This window comes from Cariama cristata, unplaced genomic scaffold, assembly GCF_000690535.1.
Source record: "Cariama cristata isolate BGI_N322 unplaced genomic scaffold, ASM69053v1 scaffold637, whole genome shotgun sequence".
In the NCBI taxonomy this organism is placed as follows: Eukaryota; Metazoa; Chordata; class Aves; order Cariamiformes; family Cariamidae; genus Cariama; species Cariama cristata.
In genome coordinates this window covers 24,559-41,938 of record NW_009625855.1, presented here as the reverse complement: position 1 = coordinate 41,938, position 17,380 = coordinate 24,559, and the positions used below count along the sequence as shown (strand labels likewise).

The 17,380-nt window shown below is 38.4% G+C and overlaps 1 protein-coding gene across 1 annotated transcript in view; it reads left to right on the top strand.

Moving 5' to 3' along the window:
- The window catches only part of TPO (thyroid peroxidase), a 28,911-nt gene extending 25,188 nt beyond the window's left edge, over positions 1-3,723 (top strand). Inside the window, 2 exon segments of the mRNA XM_009703753.1 lie at positions 111-281; positions 3,563-3,723. Coding sequence (XP_009702055.1) covers positions 111-281; positions 3,563-3,723 — 332 coding nt within the window.
- The last annotated feature ends 13,657 nt before the right edge of the window (positions 3,724-17,380 follow it).

Here is a 17,380-nt window from a genome sequence, read left to right as displayed (position 1 = left end):
TGAGTAATTTTGCTGAAGTTAATTTATAGCAGTAATGGAGAATAATGTCCATTTGCGAGGGTAAGGTGGTAATTTTTAAAAAGCTTGTAATCCAGTCTTTTTATTTGTAGAGGAAATATGTGGAACACCAGAGAGTGTGGAAAATGGTGATTTTGTATACTGTTCAGAATTTGGAAAATCTACAGTGACTTATTCATGTCAACATGGATTTCAATTGCAAGGAGAGGAGCAATTAACCTGCACAAGGAAAGGATGGAACTTTGAGGCTCCCATTTGTATAGGTATCTATTTTTTTATTGTTGTTTATGTTTCTAAAAGCTAAAGTCCAGCACAACTCATCAGAAGCGAACTCCCTCCTGTGCTCTCTTGTAGTCAACCTTCTGGGTTTATAGGTACAACAATGTGATAGCGTGAAACTCTCCTTGCTCCAGAATTGCTACCTCAATCTCCACCCATCCTGATTCAGCAATCAAGTTGAGGCTAGGAAAATGTCACTAAAAATTACCTAATTAAGCAAAAATCGAGTCTATTAACAACCCGTAGGAAAAAAAACCAGCAAATCAGAATTATACATTGCTTTCTCCTACATTCAACATAACAGCAAGACAGACAGCTGTCATTTTCCTAGCATTGTTTCAATGGATGCTCTAGATGATACAAAATGAGCTCAGACCAGTAGTTCATATATCATCCTAATAAGTTAAGCAAAAGTGACAAAGAAAAAAATACTGTGAAGTGAATAAGTGAAATTAAGCAAATTAATTATCACTTCAGCGCCAACCTCCCTCTCTCAAATAACTGTGAAAAGATTTGCCAGAAGTGAATTACTTCTGCAGGTACAAATGTAGAGCAGAGGAAAATCAGTAAAAAGATATTGTCTTTTGACATTTCACACACAGATTCAGGGGAATACTTTTGTCTTGTTTTAATTGTTTGCCTTATATTTACTGTTGAATAGAATGAGATAGGAAGAAAGAGAATGTAGCAAATATTTCATTACAAGACATTCACTCTGCAGCTATGAAAGATGAATTCTCTCTGTGTGTGTTTCAACTGTGTGCGTTTATAATGGGGGGGTGTATACATACTGAGATATACATATATGCATATAAGTATGTATACATGTGTATATATATATACACACACATACTCAAACTGCTCAGCTTTATGAGAACATGAGAGAAAATGAAACCTGAAAAGGCCATATTTAGGAACATATTATGGACGGTGGTAAATTAATTTGAATGCAAGTGCCGCAGCTGATCCGCAATAAAGTCTGCTTATCAGTATTTCTGTGACAGCAGAATAGAAAGCTATTCATTCTAATTGTATACCTGATATGGAAAAAGTCAAATGAAATTTGCAGCTCTTTCCTTTATTCAAATCCTATTTATCCACTGAATTCCACCCACATAAATACCATATAAAGAAATAAAGCTCTTAAATGAATTATAATAAAATCTTTTTCAATAGATTAATGTTCTGGCAACAAACTGAATAAACAAGTTACATGAATGAATCATTCCTTGTCCTAGTTTCTTTTAATATGTTCAGTAATGTAAACAAAGGACTGTATATCTGCTATAGGAAAACAAGCTGCTGCATATATTAAATAAGCAATGCCTTTATTAAAAGAAAACCATCAAAACCCACTTACGCAGATGCTACTTGAGTTTTACAGTAGAAAGCACTTTGTTCCATGCATGTCTGTGCAATGTGTTCCCATTCTTTTAAATGTTCAGCAAATTAGGAATAAGTCAAGCAATATAATGAGGAGGATAGAGCTTAGCATTTCTGCAGATGGTTTCAAAATTATATGCTGCTCTGGAAAAGACAGAATGGCCTGCTGGCAAAAGCATAGGAATCTGAGTGCTGTTAATTCCTGCTTACTAACTTTGGCTTTGACAGAAATAATTTCTATTGATTTAGGAAGTCATTTAGCGCTAGACTATGCTACCTTCCTTTATATTCAGTGTTATCTAACTCTTGATAGATAGCTCTGTTTGCTTTGCTTTAATAAAGTACTGCTCTCTTTGAGTAGTAGGGTAGGCTGGTAAGATCTGACATGCACTATTTAGTGACAGAAAAAAGAGCTAGCTAGTTAACACATAGCATGATTATGGATCTACAAAAGCTGAAATAGCACGTTTGAATTACAGTGCAGGCAAAGCTTGTGCAGGTTTTCCTTCCCAGATGATGACGAAGCCAGTGGGAGTTAACCCAAAATGTAGTCTTGAAGAGAGCAATACTTACTGAGGAATCTTCACCCTGAACAACAGAATATTTTCCTGCTTCAGCGGGGTGTTATGAGAGTTAGTGTTTCTTAAGGGTGCTGAAGTTTAAGATTATTCCTTCCATGATTAGTCTCTCGACTGCCTCAGTTGATGGCTAGCTTTGGACACACCTACTACTTTGCATTAAAATTTAAGAGATGACCAGGCTTGATCCTATTTCCAATGATAGAATTCCCTAAGTGGTCTGAGTGACAATGCTAAACTGAGTCAGAAAATCATCCCTACAAGGTCAGTTTCTAATCATGATCAAAAAGAGCTACTTAGCCTGAAGAAGCAGACCAAACATTGTGTTAGGAAAAGAAAGGAAAGGAATACAACCAAAAAGAGAAGAGACTGAAGGCTGAGCTAGTTGCTCACGTATGGGCTTGCAGTGCTTCCCAGGAACACAGGTCAGAGACATTGAACAAGTTGGCAAATATTATACAGGACCAATGTGAAACTATCTAAAACAGTACTGGACACCTTTATACAACTGAATCCAGTCCTGCAAGTAAATATTACACAGAAAGAAGAAAGATGCAGAAATATAGAAAAGACTCTGTTCTTTCCCTCGTTGAGTGCTTTCTTTTGTGCACTCCACAGTGTCTCCCATTTCATCACATAATCAGAATGTGAAAGTGAAAGGTCTTGAATGGCCTCGGGAACAGTATGTTTATGTACATATTCCAATGGATAATTGTTCATCTGCTCATCATCTGTCAGGATATTGACATTTCACAGAATTTATATAGCACCTAGAAATAACCATCTTTGCAGTAATATCACAGATTACTGTTACAAATTTTGTAATAAAAGCTAACAGAATCCTTGGCTCCTCAAAAATCATCCCTAGAAGTGTACAGAACTGTTGTCAGTGTTATTATTTTCACTATCTCTATGGAGCACAGCATGGAAAAAGTTTATAAAGGAACTCAAAGTCTTAGGACATGAACACATGCAAGAAGGGCCCTCAAGTTTACAGTTTGCATTTTTGAAAATTCAGCCAACTGCCATTTGTAACTTTTGGCAGATTACCAAAACAACAATTTTTTTCATCATTTCCAGCCTAAAATCAAACAATAAACCCCCAAAACAAACAAACAAACAAAAAAACCCCCCAACTTTGTGCTTTAAACAGTAACCATGAGGATCTTTGGGAGTATCTATGTGTCATTGGAAGTGTACAATACCTTTCATTTATGAATACTTGTAGAAGGTATGTATGAGAAGGTAGTAATCCCTCTCTGTAATTTGTAATGATCATTGATCAGTGTGTATTCATTTTGCAGACATCAATGAATGTGAAAATGAAATTAATCCACCATGCTCTCCTTCTGCTAAATGCATTAACACTAAAGGCAGCTACAAATGTCTCCATACTGATCCTTACAAGCTGACAGAAGACTGAAGAACATGCATTGGTAATGCTTGTGAACCTACTGTCCATTAAAACTTTCTCTGTTCTGTTTTACAGTGCTGTAAAAGTCATAAAATTAAGATTTATTGAAGAGCTGTTAACACACATAAAAAACCTCCACACAGTCATGGCCATAAAGATACAGCCAGATTCTGTAAAAAGTAAATGAAGGTATTAAATAAATAATACAGACACAGAAGTAAGCTTTTCATTTTCCATTCCTACCGTACATAAACCACTAAGGATTTCCTGACAGTGCATATGAAGGGGGATCAAATCTATCTGTTTCTCCTAGTTAGTATCTTAACTCAGCATCTGAATCTTAACTAAGTTCCACCTATTACATTCAAAATCTGTTAACCCTTTTAGAGCTAGCATAAATTATTATTTTTCTTGTTTTTCAGCTTTTCAGCATGTGGGGAAGCTGTATTGTGTCTTAAGGTTTAGGTAGGGAGTATGGCTGTAGTTGCCCACTGATGCTGAGCAATATCTTTTTTCCTAGATCCATCAAAAGCTCCATGAAAACCTGAAATCCAAACTCAAGTGGATGGATATCTTCTTTAACAAAGCAGTCAGGGGAATCACTGAAAGTTTAGAGTGCTCAAATCTTGCATATTGAGTGCTGTATGCCACACAGTCATAAGCAGACTGAAGCTCACTGATGGCACATTTCTTGTTCCCTGTTTCAGCAAACACCTTGGTTATGACATCTGGGAATACATGGTCTCTTACTATTAATTGCACAAAGAAAACACAAGATGATAATTCCCCAGCAAAAAAAGTTACCTTCTTGCAAACAAACAGATGTCTTCAACGATATGATGTACATCCAGTCAGTTTTCCAGCTGTGGTTCAGGACCACATGAACATATCCCTCAAGTGAGACCTCATCCCCCAAGTGAAACCTTAAGTGAGGCCATGTGAGATCACCAAAGGCCCAGCAGTGAAGGACTGTGGGAGTCTGCACTAACACAGCAGTGCTTGGCATCCCTCTGGGCAGGTACCCCAGCCGAAGTGCCTTCCCATCAGTGAATGTTGCCAGAAGGACCTAGCTCTCTCTGGCTGTAGCAAATGCAAATGCAAATCCTCAGGGTCAACTCTTGCTCGGATAAAACTAAAAAGGAATGGTGCTAGTCATTCAGAGTTTCATCTTTTAAAATATCAGAAAAAAAAAGAAGAAAAAGTACCTTCTTTGTAGGTGTTTCTTATCTTTATTTACAGTTTATTCCTTTATCCATTCAACCATGGTTGCATTTATTTACCACTCTAAATCCAGAGACAAAAAAAACTGCCTTCAGATTAGCTTAAAGAGATTAGTTCACTAGTGTTGAGTGCAACAAAGGCAGATGATATGAGGACAGTGCACTGGCATGAATGTAAGGCAGCTCCAAATATAAGGTAAATTTTATATTTCAAGGGAGGAAGCAGAAAGTGCTTACAGTCAGTGCTACTGTGCCAAGCGATTGTTACCCCAGACCAAGTCAAACGTGCTTTTCTGAGCTTCATTGGCTTTCTCACAGCTCAAGAAAACAGGTGCAGGTACAGCCACCCAGGCCACTGCTGAATGTCTAGCACATAAGGTTAGCATCCCCCTTTAGACCTCAGTGGCTAGAGGAGTTTGTCATCTCCAGGGACCCATCTTTGCATGCTATGCTAAGGTTTGGTCTGTTGGATCTCTACAGCTCAACCATAACAGCTTCTGCTATGTGTGACACACATTGTTTCCTCTTAAAGCTTAAAGCTATGGAAGAAAAGGTCCATTGACAAATGACTGGCAAAATTTGGCAAGCGATTACCTGAGTCTCCCTTGCTTTCTTTTATAGAAAGAATGAGACTTGCTTTACAGTATCTCTGCCATAACTGTATTTTAAACTGATCGGTCAATTTGAAATTGTGCCATTAATCAGCCAACAATTCTTTAAGCCGCTGCAGAGTGTCAGCCATTACATATATTAGTTATAATTTATATTGACAAACTTTTAAAAGACATCATCCCCCTTCTTGGATTCAAAGATGCAATTGCAGCTATTGAACTTCATGAGGTACCTGTCAGCCCATTTATCCAGCCTGTTGAGGTCCCTCTGGATGGCAACTCAACCCTCTGGCATATCAGCCACTAATCTCAGTTCTCTGTCATCTGCAAACTTTCTGAGGGCAGACTCTGCCTCATCACCCAGATTGTTAGCTAAGATGTTAAACAGGACTGGACCCACTATTGATCCCTGCGGTACACTACTAGTTCCTGATCTCCAACTAGACTTTGTTCCACAGATCACTGCGCTCTGGGACCAGCCGTTCAGCCAGTTTTCAATCCACCTCACTGTCTGCTCATCTAACCCATACATCAACAGCTTGTCTATAAGGAACTTATAGGAGACAGTGTCAAAAGCCCTGCCAAAGTCTAGGTAGACAATATCCACTGCTCTCCCCTCATCTACCAGGCCAGTCATTTCATCATAGAAGGTTACCAAGTTGGTCAAGCATGACTTCCCCTTGGTGAAACCATACTGACTACTCCTGATGATTTTCTTGCCATTCATGTGTCTAGTTTCTAAAATTAGCTGCTCCATCATCTTCCCAAGGATCAAGGTGAGACTGACCAGCCTGTGGTTCCCTGACTATAAGATGATGGAGTTCAGGATCCTAAGAGAGAACAGGACAGAAAAGCAGGACCACAGCCCTGGATTATGAGAAAGCAGACTTTAACCTCTTCAGGGATCTGCTTGGAATACTCCCATGGAAGATTGTCCTAGAGAGAAGATGAGTCCAGAAGAGCTGGCTGATATTCAAGGATCACTTCCTCCAAACCCAAGAATAATCCTTCCTGACAAGTAGAAAATTAAGCAAAGATGGCAGGAGGCCTGCATGGATAAGTGTACATCTCCTGACTCAATTCATACACAGAAGGAAAGTTTACAAGAGGTGGAACCAGGGAAAGATGACCCAGGAGGAATATAGAGTTGGTGACTGATTGTGAAGGGATGGGATTGGGAAAGACAAGGCCCACCTGGGATTGAGTCTAGTGAGGGTTGTGAAGGTTGACAAGAAAGGATTCTACAAGTATTTAAACAGCAAAAGGAAGACTAGGACACACTGATGAATGGGACAGGGGAGCTTGTGGCAAAGGGTGGGAAGGTGGTGGAGCAACTAATTCTGGAAAATATTTCCAAACACATGAAAGACAAGAAGGTAATTGGGAATAATCAGCATGAATTGATGAATCAACCTGATGGCCTTCTATCTAGTAAGGTGACTAGCTATGTGGATGAAGGAAGAGCACTGATGACGCTTACCTCAACTTTAGTAAGGCTTTTGACATTATCTCCCATAAGATCCTTATAGAAAAGCTGGCAAACTGTGGGTTAGATAAGTGGACAGTGAGGTGAATTGAAAACTGGCTGAACAGCTGGGCCCAGAGAGCTGGCACAGTGGCACAAAGTCCAGTTGGAGGCAAGTCAGTAGTGGTGGACCCAAGTGTTGATACTGAGGTCAATTCCATTTAAATTCTTTGTTAATGTCCTGGAGGATGGGGCAAAGTGGATCTTCAGTATTTCACAGATGACACAAAACTGGGAGGAATGGTTGATGCACAAGATGGCTCTGCTGACATTCAGAGGGATAAGGACAGTCTGCAGAATTGGGTTGAAAGGAACCTCATGAAGTTCAACAAGGGGAAGTGCAAAGTCTTGCACCTGGGGAGGACAACCCCAGGCACCCGTATATGCTGGGGAATGTCTAGCTGGAAAGCAGCTTGGCAGAAATCGACCTGTGGGTCTTGGTGGACATCAAGTTGAATATAAGCCAGCAATGCACCCTGGGGGCTAACAAGGCCAAAAGCATCCTGGGCTGCATCAGGAAGAGTGTGGCCAGCAAGTCAAGAGGGGTGATCCTTCCCCTTTACTCAGCACTGGTGAGGTACCCTCAGGAGTCCTGTGTCGTCAAAAGGGGTGATCCTTCCCCTTTACTCAGCACTGGTGAGGTACCCTCAGGAGTCCTGTGTCCAGTTCTGGACTGTCCAGTACAAGAAAGACATGGAATTACTAATTTGAATCCAGTGAAGGATGATGAAAATGATGAGGAGACCTTCAGAGAGCTGGGACTGTTCAGCTTGGAGAAGAGAAGGCTTGGGAGGGACTTGTCAATGCTGGCTGAAAGGGAATTAAGATGAGACAGGCACACTCTTCTCAGTAGTGCCCACTGACACTCTCTCTGAAGAGAGCCAATGGGCACAAACTACAAACATGAAAAACAAAAAATGCTTTTTTACTGTGAAGGTGGTCAAACATTGGAATAGTTGTCCCAGAGAGGTGGTGGAGTCTTCATTCTTGGAGATACTCAAAATCTGACTGGATACGGTCCTGGGCAACCTGTTGTAGCTGGTCCTGCTTAAACAGGGAGGTTTGACTAGTTGATCTCGAAAGGTTCCTTCCAACGTCAATGATTCTTTGATTCTGTGATTAGGTATGGAGAAAAAGAACAGGTTTCTAGCAGTGTTTTATATGGTTTCTCTGTAAACTGTGGTTCTTAACATGTTTGTGTGTATGGCTCACTGTCACTTCTCATACTGTTTTCATTAAGAAAGTAGTTAATTAGCTACTTGACAGTAGATTGCTCCCAAAAATATTTGTATTAACAAGGGAAAGTTATCAACAGTCAACTGTGTTCTAGTTTGTTTAATTTCCGTATTAAAAAAAAAATGACAAATTTACATAAAACAACTTTTCTGTGGTTTTACTTCAGCTGATATAAGTTTTTATCAATCTTGTTGGATGGCTTGGTTTCTTGGTCTGTTGTTTTTGCATTTTTAAGGACATCATTCATAAGGCCCAGCTAATTTCACCGTATGTTTAGAATGAGGTTTTGAGCCTTGGTAAAAAAGGCAGTGTAACACTTTTCTAAACCAACATGTTGATAATAATAAATGAGCAGCTGAAATTTAGCAATAATAAGAATTTGGGGATCTGCAGTATAGAGTGATTTAAAAATATGAGAGCACTTCACATCATTATGAGCATTTCAATCTTCAAAACTAAAGTGCTCTTAAAATTTTGAAGAGCTCTAGCAATGCTAACTACTCAATACTGCAAATCTATATAACCTTCAATACTGCTTTTATCGATGGAATTCATCACTAGGCTCGAGGCTTTCTCTTCTAAGGTTGGATAACGTTTTGGACTCAGATGGAAACTTGTATAGGGTAACTTTGTTCAGGAAGTGAATTCATTGAGTTGCCTCAAATTAAAATTGCTCAGCCCTTACCAATTTGGCCCATGATTTGCGTAATTATTAGAAGTAGAAAAAAAAATAAGAACAGAAAAGTCTCGACTTCCCATCTATGCATACTCTAACCATGAGAAAAAGACTAGCATGCTGACCACAGTGAAGATATTTAAATTGTGTATGTTTTGCCTCTCAGATGAAGTAGGCTAAAACTAGTCATTTATGAAGGCTTAGCCAATGGGCAGAAACTGTTTAGGCTGAATTGTGTCACATGATTTAATAATTACATGTCCCTACCCTCAGGACAATAGAAATAAGCTTGCTTTTATAAATCGCATTTTCTTTGATGTGATCTCAAATTAAAAAGGAAACTAGATGTGTTTAGTCTCAAATTAAGAAGAAATCTACATGTATTTAGTCTCCAATTTTTTTAAAATACGACAAATGTAAAACACATTAAAAACTTGAAAAAGTTTTATTAAAAATACTTTCAACCAGTAAACTAGCAAGTGTTTACATGACTGATGGGTGAGGATTGTCTAAAGTGCTTATGGGAAACTTCTGTCTAATTCAATGAGTAATACAGTTTGGACTTTACTTTTTGAATTACATAATAAATCTGTGAAAAATCTATCCAGTGTGTTAAATTTCTGAAACGTTAATGGAGCCTGTGAGTGCCACTACAATAAGAATACATCAAGCATTAAAGGGATAAGAGCCTACTGTGTGAGTGCCCTCAGTCTTCCTCCTCTCCACGTTGTCGGCAAAAAATGAACAGTATTGAGGTCTTACCTGGTAAATGGAGTAAAGATTTAATTCTGTAATTAAAGATGTCACAATGTAATCCAAAGGAATTAATATGAACAAGCGAATAGGTTCAAAATTTAAGATCAGTATAAGTAAGCATGAAGTCTCATCTTCATTTCTGTGAGCAGGTTAATACTACCTCCAACACTGCATACTGCAGCAAATGTCATTTCAAACTGGGAAGAAACTCATTCATTTTACTATGCTGTTTCCCACAGTGCTAACAATTACCTGTCTGTTTCAACATAAATATTCATGTATATCGAGTCACTCTCTTACTTTTTAAGGATATGAAGTCCAACTCACTAGGAAGTGAAGTTACTTCACTTGTAAATTCTCCACTTTTTTCTGAAGGCCATTAGTCTCAATGTTCTGGAAACCTTGCTATGGAAAGACTTGGGTTTCCTCTCACTCAGTTTAATTCATCTGTTGTTAATAATTGGTCCACCGGTGATATTGTATTTACTGTTCTTACTCCAGTACCTTTCCTCTTGTGCCACCATGACAACTTTTAGCTTTGAGATTATACTGTATCTATTTGGTTTTCTCTTCAGATGATGTTTAAACTTGATTGATGGTTTTTTAATATTATAAATTGAGAACTGACCATAAACATTTTCCATAGCCAGTAACCAGCTTGTATGGTATATATGAAAAAAAACCAAACAACTTAGCTCCTGGCTGGCTCATGTTCAGCCGGCTGTAGACTAACACCGTCAGGTCTTTTTCTGCCAGGCAGCTTTCCAGCCACTCGCCCCCAAGCCTGTAACGTTGCATGGGGTTGTTGTGACTGAAGTGCAGGACCCAGCACTTGGGCTTGTTGAACCTCATACAGTTGCCCTTGGTTCATGGATCCAGCCTGTCCAGATCCCTCTGCAGAGCCTTCCTACCCTCAAGTAGATCAACACTTCCACCCAGCTTGCTGTCATCTGCAAACTGACTGAGGGTGCACTCGATCCCCTCGTCCAAATCATCAATAAAGATGTTAAACAGAACTGACCCCAAAAACATGCAGAGAAGTTTTTGAGTTCAAGGAAGGGAAACATTTTCTTTTGATATGTATTTTTGAATTAGATTCTGTCTACTAGTTGCTGTTTTTACACTTCTACCTGAGTAATGCACACTGAATATAAATTTGGGATTTAACGGATTAGACCTTTGGTATCCCTCTCAGATCATGCTTTCCTAGTTACTTTCTGATCCATTGCAATCTAAAAGAATGAAGTTATTGAAGTCTGTAGATAAGATCATGTCACTTGACGCTACAGGGACAGATAGATTCTTTTGGAGATCCTGGGCAGCATGACGATGGCACTAAGTTGTAGTTACAATGAAAGATTTATTTTTTTACAGAATGTTATACAGAATTTTATGATCAGGGAAGCAAAGGATTTTCATAAGCAGAATCAGTGTAGCACAATTTTATAAGTACTATAGCACAGAATTTTATAGCAGATTAGTTTATAGTTCCTAATCACCTGGATTCTCAGCACACCAGGTCAAATCTGAATGCTTGGCTTACCGTATCAATATAACAATCATAATCCAGACTTGAATATAGGTAAAAGAATACGAGTCACTCAGTTCTCGGAGGAAACAGATGACGATGGATGCATCCCCGACCAGCAGGGGATCACAGGTTTTGCTGTCCAGCAGCAGTTCCAGTCCAAGTCCCACTTAGGAGCTGTAACTGCTAAATTTTACACACGGTGCTCTGTGTGCTGTTATGCTTCCCTGTTCTGTGAAGGGGTCACCACAGCCTGGCTGGCCAGGTGCCTGGGACCTTCAGGGCTGGTAAGGAGGGGAGAAGTTGGCCAGGAACCTTGAGGTCAACAGGGACGGGGAGAAGAAATCTGCCTGGTGCACAGGACCTTCAGGGCCTGACGAGGAGGAGAAAGGGGACTGACAGGTGACCAGCTCAGTCACAGAGCATGGCTGATCGCCTTATAAAATGGCATTACTTATGCTAACCATATTACCAGGGTCAGCAGCACAGGGTACCAGTCACAGATCAGGAGGAATAACCATGGCAATAGCATTTGTGATACTGAACCATCTCTCATGAAGTAGCAGTTATCTGTACAACTCTAGACAACACTATCTAACTAGTCTTTCTAAGATTTTTTGAATTTATTGTGCATTTTCCCAATGGGAACTTGGAAACTGTGAGCTCTGATTTTCAAAGCCAATCTCCATAGTTAGGGAAAACAAAAGTATGTCAGCATTTAAATTTGGTGTAAATGTTAGTATTTAATACAGTTCAACTGAGTATACAGCTCAGCCTACAGGAATTCTTTTTTTTCAGTATGTAGTTCTCTTCAAATATTATTAGAAAGAGCTATCTTATTAAAGTGCATTTTACCCCAGCACAAAAGAATTTAGACTCAGGATTCCTCACAGTCATTCAACTCAAAACATTGTCATTGGCCTCCTAATTTTAATTGGCTTTAATTTTTGTTCTGAATTTTATGACAGTGACAGATTGTAACCTTTGGATAAATGTTTTTACTTTTTTGCATGCTTTTAGTACTATGTCAAAGGAACATAAATCCAAAAACAACACTTCTTTAAACTTTGCTGGAATTATAATATTGGATAAACTTTCTTTGCTGTGCTGCAAAATGCAGAATGCTGTAAGCAGTGACTCATCACAGCAGGTGCTTTAGTCTGCAAAGTCACTCGGTACTCTCAGCACTGTACTCTGCAGGGGTGAGAAAACCAGCTGGTTTGAGGTGACAAAAAACATTACTTTTGACACTTTTGTCAAAACTATAAGAAAAATGCTGCCTTTATTTGAGAAAATTTTGCTATGGGAGCCCTAGATTCTGTGCTATTCAGGTATTTTAAAAAATAATCTTTTAATATTCTGAATTTTTTATTTTCCAGTGAATGGATTCATGTCCTTGTAAATATTTAACTGAGAAACTAAGATAAATACTGAGCTGTATTCAGGGGAAGGTAAAGAGAGTAGATTGAAGCAAAAGAGTGCAGCACTTCAAATTAACTGTGTACTAAACTCAAACCACAATTTTATTCCACTAATGACTGAGATGTGTAAAAGCAAAACTGAGTGCTTGAATTAAAGCAGAATAGGAGATAGTTTTTACAATGTTTAGCAACTATTATATTATTTTTTGTCGTGTCCCCTTCTATTAGACTGTTTCAATGAAAAATATTAAAACTGTATTACGATTTCTCTGAGTATTCACGGCAATTGCTTTTGGCATTTCAGCATACATAAGAAAAGTTTTGTACATTTATACTAAATTAAGAGCATTGACAATGACAAAGCTAAGTTACCAGTAACATCAATTTTTTAAATCTTCTCTAGGGCTTTTGGTGGAAAGCTAATGAGGAATTAACATTCTTGCTATTATTCTTCCCATCCTGTCTCACAAATGAACTTGGTGTACCTCTGTTCAGAAGTCTGTCAGTCACATGATTACGTCCTTTGAATACTGAAATTCAAGATGAACTGACAATCAGACTTCACAGGTTGGACGGTCACCTTTATTTTACACGGTACTATGTGACACTGGAAGCATACACCTCCTCTGAGCTGATGGATGTCTGCCCACTCCGAAGAACAACCAGTTTTGCTAGGATACAGGTGGCAGCTGAAGATGCATTGCATACCCATCACTGCAGGGGCACAAATTCCAATCGTCAGGAAAGCTTTGTCACTTTATCACCATGTGCCCGTTTGTACTTGATCATACTTCTGTTTGCATCAGAAAGACAGTATGGTAGAGTGAAAAAGGTAAAAGATACTCTGGCACTTGACACAGCAGAAGAGATTTGCTGCGATGGGCTTCTGGAACACCTGTCAGCCCATGTGCTGGAGCCTATGTAAATGTGAATCCCAAGCCTCTGCACACAGCATAGACAGCCAACCTCCAAGCAGACCTTGTTAACCCACGGTTAACTCAGAGGCAAGTACTTCAAGAGAAACAAGTCCAAAGCACAAGGCTGAACTGGTGCTGAAAGGCCCGTGAAAAGCCGAAGGTGTGTGCTGGCCATTTCCCCAGCAAGATTTTTGTGCTCTATCACACGGTGCAGAGCAAGAGTTATGATTTTAGACACTGTGTCTTTGCAGAGAGATGTTGTCAAGCTGCCTGTGCAGTGCTTGAAAAGGGACAGGCAGCCAGTGCTTCGTCAGGGTTGTCGTGCTCTTCCCCTTCTCCTTTTGGGTCTTTCAGGCACTTGCTTTCTTATCATATACATGGCCCGCACGCTCTTTCTCCGCCTTTTTATCATAAAACTGTAGAGTGCTTATCCTTTATTTCCCCTTATGGTTACTATATTAATTGTAATCAATTATCACTTCGCTGCTTTAATTGCTGAATGAGATTTGACCACAAGGGAAAGGATGAACGTTATCTTTTGAAGAACACAAGAAATGTTAATATTAGATCAGTCCCGTGGAGGTGGCAAGAGAGACTTCAGACAATGCTCAGAACGAACTGCAGTTTTCCCAGTTATTTCTTCCCAGCATTTATCCGTCATTCAGCTTGGTTGAGCGCTACACGTTACAAGGGCTCAGTTTCACACCCTCAATAATTGTTGACATGACCAAAGTAAGAGTCTTGCATTTCCTTTTCTTTTTGAGCTCCTAAAATGAAGAATAACGGACACAACCACTCTCTGCATAGCCAAATAACAGTAAAGGTAAACAAGCACAGGCTGAGGTTAGTGCCCCAGTAGGTGAGCTATAAATCAAAGGTACTGATCCATTTGGGTCATGGAAATCCCACGATCCTTTGGGTGAACAGAGAGATTTAGAACTATGGTTCAAAGTTTATATATTCCACAATGCTTCAGGGAATTTCTGACATTTTTCACTAAGATGGCAAGTAACCAAGATGTCAGCTGGAAAGTATTTGAAGAACACTAACTTCTTTGACAAAAACAAAATATCAGCATTCGTAACTTCTTTTTCTTTTACCATTTTCCATTCTGTGAGCAAATTTGCAGCATTTTTCCGCCTTCCATTATTAATTTTTGGAAAAAGACAAAGCTCTCAGCTGCTTCAGGACATTTCCAAGCTAGAATAGCTCTAGCAATATCCTTAATTTTTTTAACTCTACTACATCAAAACTTGTATCAAGGATTCTGATCTGCCACAAATGGTCTCTGAACACCAAGTAGGTAGATAAAAATTTGTAAGCTTTGGAAGCAGAGTTGGTGGTAAGATAGCCAAGCTGTTGCTGGCTACAAAGACTCTGCTGACTAAATCTCAGAATAATTGCTGATGCTTACTTCTATCCTATAAATTCAAATATGAATATTCATGTCAACTAAAATATAAGAAATATGACAAAGTGACAATGACAGTTACATAAGATTTTACCAGCAGTTGGAATTTAAATAATTGTTATGTTTTAGAATGATGCTATTCATAATGAGCTCTGACCTATTTTCGACTGTTTCTGAATGAATTTTCCCATTATATCTCTCTGACATATTATTCAAATAAACTCATTAAATGAAGTTATTTCTCTTGGAATGAGAGTAAGTCCTCACACCATAAAATTCTGCCATTTTCTTCCATGGGACAGAAATTCTGCCTTTGGGCTGTTACCGTGTAAAGCAGTGCTGTTCTCTTTGACCTGTTTCTGAGCTGGTAATATCTGGCTTATACCTGGTATATAAGACACTTTTAAAATAAAGAGAACCTCTCTGTTTAGTTGAGGTAAGTACCACGGGAGTATTCAAGTGAGCATATTACACAAAGTGATCTTCTTGTGTTCTTCTCCTGTGGTATTTTTATACTTGTTCTTGGATTATTGCAAACTCTGGTGTCAATTCTCTTTATGTTAAACAAAAACCCAAATGATTATATCTACCTTCAGTGAAAGACGCCTGGCAACAATAGGAAAAACAAATTTAAGCAACTCATACAAGGTATGTCCCTCTCTCCCTAGAAACTTTAGAAATCTTCCTGCAACAGACATGGCCCTTGATTTCTTGTAGTTGAAGGCACACTGCATAAAACCAAAATCATAAGTAATTTGACTTAAGATAAATGAGAAAAATGATGACACATAAAGTTGAGCTTTTCATCACTCATGCATCTAAAAGATGCTATGATATTTTTCACAAATGGTGTAACATCTACTCTTCTTCCAAATTTGTATTACAATACTAGAATGAAAACTTCCATATATATATATGTATGTAACCTTTGAGATTTCTATGATTTAAATTAGACAGTTCCCTTTCTATGAATCTGTTCTGTTGGTTCAAAAAAGCAAAAGCAGTTTCCAAACACATGTAAACACTAGTGACCTATTAATACTTTATCTTTCTGGAACAAATGTGGGATTTGTGGTTACTTTATGGAATCTTCTTTATTTTTTGAACCGGAAGTTTCTCCCTGTTAAAATAAAGACTGCATGACATTTAACTGCTAAGACATCTCCTGTGAAAACTGTTTGCAGCTGAAGTTAATTTCTAATGCATCTTAAATAGGAAGACATTTTTTGTTCAAGAGAATTTGTTATTTAATTAGTCTGTCACTGCAAAAACCTAATAGGCAAAACTGAAATGATTTAACAAAATGAATAATGATTCATTAATTATATGTCTGCAAAGTATTTCTTCACCTGTAGGTTCTGGAAACACTTTGGAGACTGTTAGCCCAGTCTGAACTAGCAGTAAGACTCTTCTACATCACTATTTTTATAAGTAATTACAGCAGTCTTTCTTCACTAGAAAAGGTATGAATGAGATTTTTTTTGTTTGTTTTTAGAAAAGGAAAAAAATACAATTTCTTCAGTTTTAACAGCAGGAAGGAATTAGATTTTCAGTAAACTGGAAATCTAGGAGCAGCAATGGGCTCAATATTTTGAAAAGTATTACTGAGACATACCTATAGTGTTAATAAAAATTTATGATGAGGAAGCTGAAAGTTTATTAAATATGTGAAATATAATCCTTCAATGCCACCCAGTTCACCTATGTACATTGGACCGCTGAACATGTGGAAATCTGGCTCTGTTTCCCTGCTTTTGACACCCAAAGTGCTTTCCTGCCTCCAGCAATATCAGATCTACTCTTTCCTCCTCATATCTATCACAGACTGAACCATATTCTTACATTCTTGCGCACATCTCAATTCTTGTTTGCAACAACACCTTAGATCCATGAGGATGCTATTCCAATATCCATAAGGAAAAGAACAAAACAAATTAGACATATTTATTTTTAATGTGTTTTTTTTTTTTAGACAGCTTTCTGGTCTCTGCAGCAACTCCAGTTTTTTAAATGATTAGTAGTATTTATAAAGTGCAACAGGAAGAGTACAGGAACAGTAAGTTAAAGCTAGCTACAGCCTGGATTTACCTTTCCTCTCCTGTCCTGAAGCAAGTGTCTTTGTTCAACCTCTCTGCTCATTCTCCTGGGTATGTTGTCTGCAGCATTCCTTCAGGTACTGCCCAAAAGAGCAAAAAAACCTTGTTTTGAAACTGATTTTTTGCAAACCTCTAGGCCATTCATGAGTAAGTCGTTTGTTGAATAAAGTTTGATCTCCTAATTTGCCTTTCACATAAAAGAGAAATTTATGCAACCTTTTGGAATTTTCTGTGCTCGTTCCCACAGTGAAGCTATATTTACTATCGATCATTTTTACAGAAACGCTTGGTTTATTTTCTTCACACAATAT